Source organism: Leptidea sinapis, chromosome 1, assembly GCF_905404315.1.
Source record: "Leptidea sinapis chromosome 1, ilLepSina1.1, whole genome shotgun sequence".
In the NCBI taxonomy this organism is placed as follows: Eukaryota; Metazoa; Arthropoda; class Insecta; order Lepidoptera; family Pieridae; genus Leptidea; species Leptidea sinapis.
The window spans coordinates 10,989,379-11,001,672 of NC_066265.1; the positions used below are offsets into that span (position 1 = coordinate 10,989,379).

The 12,294-nt window shown below is 37.4% G+C and overlaps 1 protein-coding gene across 2 annotated transcripts in view; it reads right to left on the reverse strand.

Moving 5' to 3' along the window:
- Window positions 1-12,294, reverse strand: part of LOC126966878 (uncharacterized protein CG3556) — a 121,813-nt gene that overhangs the window by 11,246 nt on the left and 98,273 nt on the right. For both annotated transcript variants that reach the window (XM_050811167.1, XM_050811175.1), the window contains exon 2: window positions 456-528. In XM_050811167.1, the coding sequence (XP_050667124.1) occupies window positions 456-528 (73 nt within the window). The remainder of the gene's footprint in view (window positions 1-455; window positions 529-12,294) is intronic.

Below are 12,294 nucleotides of genomic sequence, written 5' to 3' on the forward strand. Positions count from 1 at the left end.
ATTCGGCAAGTCCAATTGCGCCAACATTGGTAATTTTTAATAATGTTATAGTTGGAAAATTAATGTAATTGTGTATAAATTAATGTAACTCTATGTAACCTACTCATTTATTAATTTAAAAAAACTTTTTAATTCTTAACTTTTTTTATTTATCACCAAAAATTAATTATTTAAAGAAATGCAAATGCAAAGGCATGCCCTGCTTATTTGTAAGTAATCACTACATTTTGTTCCTACTTTTTAGTTCTACTTTTAATATTTGTGTGTATTATTGTAAGTGATTGTAACTAAACCTAATAATTAAATAAAAAAAATATATTTTGATAATTTTAACTGGTCATTCTGATTGGTATTATTCTTTTATTTATTTTTTAATATATATGTGACTAAAATATTCATACATATCTCAAATGTGATTATTTTAGCCTTCTATAAGACTTAACTGTTAATTTTACCTGTTTGGGCAAATACAGCTCCCACAAACACAGCGGTGCAAAGCGTGTACACGATTGTTTTCAACATGGCTTCCTGAAACAAGAGAATTATGTAAATGTTATGCAAAGATATATTTTCTATAAAGGTAGAACAAATAAAAATGTGTATGCACGCAAGAAGTTATACTTCTTTGGCCTAACAAAGCAAAAATCTTTATAATTATTTATTCCTCGTGCTATTCTACGTTTGTAGAAAGAACAATATTGTAAAAATCTTGCAACGATGGCTTAGACAATAACGAATGTTGCAAGCGTCAGAAAATTTTAGCAACCAACTTCACCCTGTTACTTTTGTGTTACAGTAATGCGCGCGCATCTTAAAATTTCACTCTCATCATTTTTTCATAATGTGCATAAAGAAGTATAACTTCAAAAAGTTTTCTCTACGTCCAGGTGATGGTGAAGTTATTCGATAATGATTTAGCAGTTGTAATAAATAAATACTAAACTAAGCACCAAGATAGCCCTAATCTAGTCCATTGTCAGCTAAACTAGAAAAAAAAAAATTGTGTGCGTACAAAGTTAACATGTCAGAAGTGAAACCGGCATTGTGCACGAACGTCTAAACTGCATATGAAGTCCTGGTACACGTTGCTAGGATGACACACAATTTCCACCACTATGAAAGACATTACAATCACCATATTTATATTCGCCTGGTATCTATGTAGTAATACGTCGTGTGAATAACGTCAGAATATATTAAAGCTACACTCGCGTCATACATAATACAATCTCTTCTTCAACTATGATCGCCTGGTACCAAAACACTGTATAATGCTTCCTATCTTCCTATTTTCTCTTCCTTTCTTCTTCCAAGTTAAATCTTATGAATTTATGTGTCTGTCTCTTTATAGTGTCGCTTTTTCGTTTCACCTAATTTCAAATCACAATGATTCTAAAGAAGTTTTCACTTCAAAAAATAAAACATTATTTTGTATTATTATAACTGGGATTTCATGTAATGTAAAATTTTATTACAAAAGAATTTCTAAGGTGCACAGGATACCGGCTAGACTATGCAGAGCGCCGTAGCTAGTAAAATTACTGGGCAAATGAGACTTAACATGTTAACTGCTCGTCACCTTGTGACTTAACATGTTGTTATGTCTCAAGGTGCCGAGCGCAATTGTAGTGTCGCTCAGAATTTTTGGGGGTTTTCAAGAATCCTAAGCGGCACTGTATTGTACGGCACTGCAATGGGCAGGGCGTATCAATTACCATTAGCTGACGACGCTGGACGTTATAAAGCAAAAAAAACAAATAAATTCCTGCATTTAGCGTGATAGTATTAACCTACCATTATGTTGTCCCGGCCTCTAGTATATAGTACATATTCATGCAAAATTAGAATTAAATCTATTCAGTAGTTTATGTGTTTTACCCGAATAGACAAATGAACAAGCAGACAAAAATTCTATAAAGTACTTTATTGGATTCAAACACACATCAAGTGCATTACTTGTCGTGTTTTCGTTAAGAAAAATAATCATGTTCAGTATAGATGTAATTTGTTATGATTTTATTCTTTGAATGGGCGGAGGAAAAAGATTGCGGTCTTTTGAAAATAATTTTAATATAAATAATCACAAAAGAAAATACCTAATAATAAGTTAAAGTACTCTGCAATTGAGTTATAATATTATATTATTACTAGCTGACCCGACAGACGTTGTTCTTTACATAATAAAAAAAAGTACTGTATTATAGGAATTTGCCAATAATATTTCAAAACATCAAGAATTATTTCGTTAAAAATGCACCCTGTTGTTATAATGAAATTGTTTCACAGCGGAACTGTCAAACCGTGCGTCACTAAATTCTCTCACAGAAAATATGTCCATTCAAAACAAATATTGGATTAAAATTAATTATGGGTCCCAAATCGAAATAAAAACTATCCTATCTCTTACGTTGGACTAGATTGCACTCCTAGAAGGCTCCTATGTAACAAAGCCAATATTTTCAAAATTGTTGCGTCGAAAATTTAACATTTTAACAGGCGCAAACAGTTTAATTGCTTATAATCCTCATTATTGATTACTAATCTTAATAAATGTACCAACACAAAAAAGTAAAAGCTATAAGAACAACTTTTATGAGAGCAGTATACTAAACAAATGCATCGTGCCGAGAAAAAACTTGTTTAACTGCAAACAAAACTGGTAATTCATAATAGCTCTGGAGTGTTAAGTTTAACTAACAGCAAGCATTAGCAACCTATAAGTAAGACTTAAGGGTATGTGTAACAGGATAAAGTAGTGTTTATAGCTCCAAATGCTATATTTTCGTCACAAAACTTGTCTAAAAACACCTTGTTTGCTTGTTTTCTGCTTACTCTTCGCCTTAACATCCGCCCATTAGATTAGGAGTCCATCGCGGACAAACAACGTGACACGTAATTTATATATATTAAGATGATAGTTATTTATTGGTAAATTCAATTAAAATTTGTGAAATTAAATTGTAATTCAGAATTAAAGTATTTGAATTTAAGAACCTAAACAATCTTCATATGTGCTCTCAACTCCGTAATATCCGTAAACAACATACGATATTCGAAAGCAGTATTTCTTTCACGATCGATTAGTGTTCACGTTTTCCCGGAGATGCGAACGTTTCTGTAACGAAGCATAGATAACTCATTGATAAATTATATTTCTTTGTTTTTGTAAAACTTCTCAAGAAATCAGTCTCGACTGTACAGTCGAGAGTAATAATTGAAAAATGTATACTTACGCGATCCGCGCAAAGTTCGCTTTTTACACTGCATGCGTCAATAACATTACACGTTTAGATAGACTATGGCAGCTGTGAAAACGTCGAAAAAAATTGAGCTTAGAACTAACCTCTCTTTTGAGTAATTCACGCACACTAACACAAAGTGTCACACAAAGCGCGAGTGTAAGATGTAGTTTGTCACGCACACAAAACCAATATTCCTGGCCTGTTTTTGTGTACAACTTAAGTTGAAATGTTACCAATGGATTTAGGCTGTATATTATGTGGCTAAACAGATACATATAACATAAAGAGCGCGATTAAATTTAGTGTACCTAAGTGTAGAGAAATGTTGACTTTATACAAATTTTCTTCAGGAAAATTCTAATAGATACCGTTAGCACTCAATCATACCAGAGCTCGGGAATCATGAAAAACGTAGGTATTTATCACGTCCCATCCCTCCAGGACGCAACGAACCATGTGTGATATTTGACACGTGATTGATGGAGCTCCTTAATCTCACGGCTACCCTAGTACTTTTAAAATTTTGAATTCAAGTTTTATATCAAAAATAATTATCACACACAATATTCCTAAATTTGATAGCAAATGGCCAGGTTTGCCTGGATTTTTCCCCACAAACCATTTGTGTTAGTTTTAAGCATAATATCCCTCAACACGTAGATAGGGTTGTTGAAATGAGTTTCCGAGACCTACATATAAGGTTTAATTGTAAATTGCTATAGTAGATTAAAAGTAATTTTGTGCATATTTTAATAGTAAATACAGAAAATTGAAATTTGATTTTTTTTTATCACAATATATATTGCCACTATGTTTAAGGTGACTACTACAGTACTACAGACGACGGTGGTATCACTGGGGACATGGTGATCTCTGTGGAGAGTCTACTGCGTTTTTTTTTATGGAATAGGAGGACAAACGAGCGTACGGGTCACCTGTTGTTAAGTGATCACCGCCGCCCACAATCTCTTGCATCACCAGACGAATCACAGGAGCGTTGCCGGCCTTTAAGGAAGGTGTACGCGCTTTTTTTTGAAGGTATGTCGTATCGTCCCTGAAACACCGCACAAGGAAGCTCATTCCACAGCTTTGTAGTACGTGGAAGAAAGCTCCTTGAAAACCGTACTGTGGAGGACCGCCACACATCCAGATGGTGAGGATGATATCCTAACTTGTGGCGTGTCGTGCGAAGGTGGAATTCGGCGGCAGGAATCAGGTTAAACAGCTCTTCGGAACACTCCCCGTGATAAATGCGGTAGAAGACACACAATGAAGCGACGTCTCTACGCAACGCCAAGTGATCCAGCCGTTCACAGAGCACTGGGTCCCCGACAATTCGAGCTGCTCTGCGTTGCACGCGGTCAAATGGATTGAGCTGATACTGGGGTGCGCCAGACCAGAGATGACAGCAATACTCCATGTGTGGCCGGACCTGCGCTTTGTAGAGCGCTAGTATGTGGGTCGGCTTGAAGTATTGCCGTGCTCTATTAATGACGCCCAGTTTCTTTGAAGCCAATTTGGGTTTGCCTTCCAGATGACCACGAAATTGGCAATCGCTCGAGATTTCGAGACCCAGTATTCCGATACTAGGCGCGGCTTTAAGAGAAGTGTTCTCGAAGAGCGGTGATACGACAAATGGGGTTTTTTTAGTGGTAAACGCGCAAACTTGAGTCTTGTGGGGGTTAAATTGGACAAGGTTCAATTTTCCCCATTCCGCGACCTTCTCGGCGGTGTTTTTCCGTTGTCGTCAAGAGTCGAGTTGGAGGCGAAAAGAGTGCACAAGAGATCGGCTTTCTCCTTTGCCGTATGGGCCAGGGTGTCATTCCTCATGTGCAACGGTGGCATGGACGGCTGGCTGAAGTTACCAAGAACAGCTTTCGACAACGACCAGAACCTGCGTTGCATTGCGTGTTCCGGTCGGGTAACTGGAAAGCTGCTCGCCGATTTTGACGACGAGTTTTGAGTTTGCACGTGCGATTGGCCGCTTAAAAAATCTGGAGGCACGGTTGTATTTCCTCTTAAGAACTGTGCAGTTCGGATCCTTTGTGCCCAGCGCCGCAACCCAAGTTCGATACGCCTGTTTTTTGCAGTCAGATGCTGCTTTAACAGACGCATCGAACCAGGGCTGTGATCTGCCACCGATGGGTACTACAGAGTTTGGTATAAAAGTATCCATACCCTGTAGTATCACATCGGCAACTGCAACGGCGCAGGCGCTAGGATCATCCGAAGGGAAACAAACCCTGCCCCAAGGGTAGGATGCAAAAAAGGAACGCATCCTATCCCAATCTGCTGACTTGTAGTGCCAAACGCGGCGGGTCGCTGGTGGTCTGCGACGTTGGCGTCGGATAGGCACTACACTCCTGACCAGGCAATGGTCGGACGTTCCGAGAGGGGCGTCGACAAAGACCTGGTAACCATCGGGATGTGTAGTCAGCAGAAGATCTAATAAGGACGGCATGTGGCTATCCACATCCGGGAGCCGCGTTGGCGACTCAACCAATTGGGACAGACCATACGCCAATGCAAAATTATGCACATATCGCCCTGCGTAGTATATGGTACATGATCCAAGCCATTCGGCATTGTGCCGGAGGGGATCTGTGCAAGTACGTCGTCAATTGCCGCTTGAACGCAGCCCATAAGATGATCGGTTTCTGCGTTACCACTATGGGACCTGTAGACACACGCATAGATGCGGACGCGGTCCTCTAAATCTACGCGGAGCCAGAGAGTGAACAGGTCCCTACCCCCAAAATTGCCGAGACGGCGACAGCAGATATCCTCCCTAACGTACACACATACCCCGGCATGAGGCAAAAAATTGTGCTCAATTTTGTACCCGGGGTACGTTAAATATGACGTATCGCTAGGTCGAGATATCTGCGTCTCAGTAAGGAAACACAAGGCCGGCTGCGCCGTATCAAGGTGGTGGTGGACGGCGTTTAAATTGGAGTGAATTCCCCTGATATTGCAAAAGTCCACGTTGAGTGTGGAGCGTGGTGCCGTGGTGCCTAAACTGCCTCGTTTGTCCTTTGTCATGCGCGGTTCTGTGCCCTCCCCAGAATATGAAGGGCAGCCCGAGCTAGAGTGCCCGGGGAGGGATTCTCCAACTCTGGTAGAGCCGGTACCCTCCTGGGGTAAAAAGCGTTTCATGCCATCCGAGGTTCAAGCGGCGATATAAAGCATGAAACGCGGGAAATCACCACGTCACGATGGTCGGCGCGTTGGGCAACTGCGATATGGTGGTGTACACCTGTCCAGAGTCCCAAACTTACTCCACAATCTGTGCATTAATGAAACAATGATATTTATTCAAATTACTTATTATGTTGTTCTGACAGTATGTATTTCTCTTTGTGTTTCGCTAAGCAACCTTTTGTCATTCAGATAATCATTTACAGTGTAATAAGCCTGTTTAATTAAAATGTTCTTTACTGATTTAAATCTAATTGGTATCTATCAAATTGGTATTCTATTATATAAAATGCGGACACCCATCCATAAACACATAATTAGCCATAGCTTCCTTCCAGGCAAGATAATGACAGTGGTTGATGATGACATGTAGTCATTAGAAATAGGTGATGCGGCGGACAGATCCAATTATCGGTCAATATCATTGGCAACGATCTCAGCTAAGGTGCTGGATAGACTGCTTGATGAACAGTTAGGTATGACAATGAATATCCATGACGTGGAGTTTGGTTTAAGGCCGGAACTGTCAACGGAAAGCGCAATTCTGTTCTCTACTATATTGATAGAGAAACGCAGGTGTATGCATATATTTTCGATCTATCCAATGCTTTTGACCTAGTGTCATATAAAATCCATTGGCAGAACTTAAGAAAGGAAACATGCTTGTTGAAATCATAAATTTGCGTGGCGGCCATCTTGGATTTAAAAAATGATCCCAAATTCGTTCTCTGCACCCTCGAGAACCTCGGATTCGATATCAATATTGTTGGAATCATAAAATTGCGTGGTGGCCATCTTAGATAAAAAAAAAAACAAATTGGCGCATAGCCGAAAATCGAGTCGATTTGCTATAAAATTTCTCTCATACGTCGATAAACAAGTTTCTTCAAAAACATACCGACGTATTGAGAACCATCTCCTTTTTTGGAGTCGTTTCTCAACGTTTCCAAACATATGGTAAATTCAGTAATTTAAAAGAAATATTCAGAGTGACAATTAGATTAAGCCTAATTGAATTAAGATTATTTGACTTTGACTTTGAATACTTATAACATCATGTGGCGTCGTACATTATAGACTCCTTTCTATATGTACCAATAAACACAAAAAACTATCCCAGCGGAGGAACTCGGGGTATATAGTACTTTCATAGCTGGCAACATATTTTTTAATGGCGTCTGTTTTGTTTACAAAATATTTTGCTGTTTTGACGAATGTATTACCTTAAATTAAAAGCTGTGAAATAGTATTTAGGTGTGAAATGTGATTTTCTTACCCTATTTTTATGATAAGACACTTTGTGACACCCTTTTACTACACAGTTAGTAATTTTTCAATTAAATTTCACGCGCTGATTGTCCTGGAAGTTGACAGAATGACACTGACGCGGCGGGAAACGTATGTGGTCATAAACGACCACATTGGAACTGCTTCATTTCGCTTGGGCCTACTCACATTCTAAGAGTTATAATTCTAAGTTTAATACAATATACTTACTTAAACATACATATAAACATCCATGACTCGGAAACAAACATTCATATTCATCATATAAATGATTGCACCTACCGGGATTCGAACCCGGGACCTCTAGCCCAGTAGTATTAGTTACAATTTTCATGCTGTATCCGACTTTTTAAATTTGTGATTTTCTTTTTTTATAATCTTGTGTTTAACTTTGACTACATAATATGTATATGACATGTATATTTTGTGTAGATGCTAATATTAGCATCTAGCGATAATATTTGATTGTTACATTATATAATGTAACAATCAAATATTATCTTAGAATTTTATTATTATATAATGGCATGGAGGTAATGTAATTTGCATGCCCTTTTTGGCTATGTGTTGATTCGTTTAGACTTATTTTGTTAACTTGTATACACACATTATGCAAATAAAGAATTATTATTATTATTATAGGCAGGCTCAGGCTCAGTCAATAATATCTTAACCATTAAGTAAACCATCATTTAACGAGCTAGGCAGCAGGCACTTGGGGTGCAGTGACGTAATAACTCCATGGATGAACGCCGTCGCTCTTCAATTAGTGCATCAGACGGAAAATTAGTCCAAGCTCGGTTCACCCGACTGTACATCGCTCGTAGTACACCACTGTGATTAAAATTATACGCATCGGTAATTTTAACTTTTTTTTTCATATTTATACAACTTGTTACAGAATCTCTGTTATGACAACTTCTGCCGGTTAGTCATTAGCTATAGTCTGTGTTATTTATAAACGCGAAGTAAAGTTATTCCAAATTTAAAACTTTTTGTCTTTATCTGACCTTTGTCACTACAGAATAACATGACAGGGAGAAGTAATTTTAATCTTGAAGTAATTGCGTTTATAGACCTGTGCTGAAAGCCTTTGAAAATAATAAAAAGTGAAAAAAAAAATAGTAGGATGAAATCCATTGGAAAAGGAAGAGAATATAACAAAAATGATAGAAAAGATAAATTACGGGTTCGGATTTGAAGTACGCTAAATAACAATTTGTCTAAATATGTGCAGATATACTAAATTTTTCAATGCAGCAATGAACGTAAGCGCTTAATTGAAGAGTTCCGTTACTTTGCCATAGATTCTGAAATCAGAACCTAACCAAACTCTCACCAAACTATCTTTGAAGTATATCCTTTCCAATAAAAACAGAATCATCGAAATCAGTTGGCGCGTTATTGAGTTATTCGTAAATTTATCATCCAATTTGCTATACGTATGTATAGCAAATTTAAGACTTTTATGATTTTTCCCATGGATGCCACTGTCAGATCTGGACCAAGTTACAATGGGACCACACGGGAAGCACCAGCTTTCAAATAAAAAAAGAATTATCAAAATCGGTTCACCCAGTCGAAAGTTTTGAGGTAACAAACATAAAAAAAACATACTGACGAATTGAGAACCTCCTCCTTTTTAAAGTCGGTTAAAAACCAAAGACATGGTTATTTGAATTTTTTATCTTGCTTTTGAGATTTTGTAAAACGAGTGTAAAATTGTAGATCTTTTTATTACGTACAACTTTGCTTGTTAACTTTTTTCCATACGACTTGTAGTTTCGCTGTAAATCGATATACACCGTTTTTTACTTAAAGATCCCCGTTTTCCACTTTCCGACCTGAGATCGCCCGTAATTTATTTTTCCTTTCATTTTTGTTTATATCTTTTGCTTTTCGAATGGGTTTCATCCTATTATTATTTTTTTTGGTTTCAATAATTATTATCGACCCTGGTCCGGCTATGAATTTCTCCAAAGTAATAAATGCGCTAAAAATTTGAGATTTGAGTAGAATTTTTGAATAGAGAAATAGAGTGATCTCAAAAAACATTATAATTTGACGTTTTACATAGCTGCATTTTATAAAATACTAGCTGACCCAGCTAACGTTGTATTGCCGATATTAAAATCGCGATACAAAAGTAACTGTTGATCGTAGATGGGTGAAAATTTGAAGTTGTATGTTTTTTTTAATGCTGACTCAAAATCAAACAAATTTAAAAATGAGATGTCAAAAAAATTAAAAAAAAAATATTTGTGTGGACCACCCTTAACATTTAGGGATCTGAAAATTAATTAACTTAGATGTTGGCCGATTCTCAGACCTACTCAATATGCTCACAAAATTTCATGAGAATCGGTCAAGCCGTTTCGGAGCAGTACGGGAACGAACACTGTGACACGAGAATTTTATATATGAGATAATCTAAAATGCAAAAAATATAGATTAAAAAGTGTGGCAATGAGTTTCTTGCCATTTTCCTCAGTAAAGAGCAACTTTTCCGAAGTGATAGTAAAATCTTTGACATTCATAAATGTGATTTTGATCTAATTAAATAAATGATTTGCTACATGTCTGCAGCGGATCATGAGGTACTTTGGCCACATTGCACGACGTTTGATGGTCACCGGGAAAATTGAGGGGAAGAGACCAAGAGGCCGGAGCCCACGACGCTTGTCTGACCAAATATCCGAGAAGACTAAACAACCCATCAGCATCGCACTCCACCATGCGACAGACCGGAACAGATGGAGGAAAGCTGTAGACGAACTTAAGCGGAGTTACTATCCTCAACAATGAGGGAACGACTGTGAAGAAGAAGAAGGCAAATGTAGGACAAAGGTAGAACTACTAGGAGTGCTTTAAACGAGGTAAGAAAGACCTTTACCCATAATGAACTTAAAAAAAAAACAACTTGTAATGACACACACTTTTTAAGATAGCCAATTTAAGAGATAATTCTCTACAATATTTTCATGTTGCTGATAAAACCTAAAGATCAATGTTGACTTTTCTTAAACTCAGTTAAAAGGGGAATATTCAAGAAATTATAATATAATGTAAAGGAAAAAGCAACCTCAACCATTGAGCATTAATTGAAAATATACTATATTATATAGTATAAATATTGTATTATATAATAGTTGAGACAAAATAGATGAAAATCCAAACAAAATGACACAAATACATGTACAAAAGAATCTTGGTTACTCGTACCTACATGTAACTCGTATTAAAGTTTATGTTACAATTCTAAGTTTAAACCATTTTGGCTGAACATGTAAATAGGACACTGCTCGTGGTAATGCATATTTTATATTCGCGTCGATAAGCAAGTTTGCATGTATAATATAAGAGATGTACCGTAATGTACCGCCGGGGAACGTGACGCTATGAATATTTCAATATTATCATGTTTTATACGGAATGTAAATGTAAATAGTGTGTTCACTCACACATTAGTTATGTATTTTGGTTATTTACGTAATAACATGATCGTTTTAAAAGAAGGGGAGGACAAATGAGACTAGTACAGGCTCTATTTACCTTTAAATCATGAATCTGAGATAATTTATGTGTCTACAAAATAGCGCGAACAGTTAAGGCGAAGAGTAAGCAGAAAACACGCAAACAAGGTGTTTTTAGACAAGTTTTGTGGTGAAAGTATAGCATTACGAGCTATGAACACTACTTAATCCTGTTACACATATCCTTAAGTCTTATTTGTAGGTTGCTAATGCTTGCTGTTGGTTATAGTTAACACTGCCGAGCCTTTTTGGACTACTACTTTTCTTTGAAGTTAAACAAGTTATTTGGCATGGCGTGACGCATTTTTTTGGTACTTCTCTCATAAAAGTTATTCTTATAGCTTGTACTTTTTTGTGTAGGTTCATTTATTCAGATTAGTAGTGAATAACGAGGATTGAAAGCATATAAACTGTTTTCCACGCAAGAATTTTGAAAATATTGGCTTTGTTACATAGACGGCGGACCGGCAGCCGTGAACTCATATCGCTCAAGGTCGCTGGCATTTAGTGTCGCCTTAACCTCTATTTTCAGCAACGAAAACTAAACTAAAGTGACATACGTATCGCGAGTGTAAGACGTAGCTTGTCATGCACACTAAAGTAAAAAACCTGGCCTGTTGTCATGCGTTGCCTAACAACGAGGCTCTATCTGGACATATAAATTATGTATGCCATGAATCATAAACACGATCGTGCCTGTCTCCATCAGAATACAGATAGAGACTACCAACTACCATTAGCCACCTGTCCTGACATATTTCTCTGCATTTTTCCACTAGCTTCAACGTCTTTATACAATATGTTCTCTTATTCTGTTTTGATACTTCACCTTTTCTAAATAAGTGGGGGCCAACGGGCTCACGCGAGCGAAAGTGGTGACACAACCGCCTATCGATATAAGCACCACCAAGGATCAAGATATTCGTTGCCAAACTTGGGTCGTATCGGCAAAACTGTAGCCGATAGTTGATTCCACAACGTGGCTGTGCGAGGCAAGAAATTTCTAGAAATATCCGCGATTAAAGAATGACAGA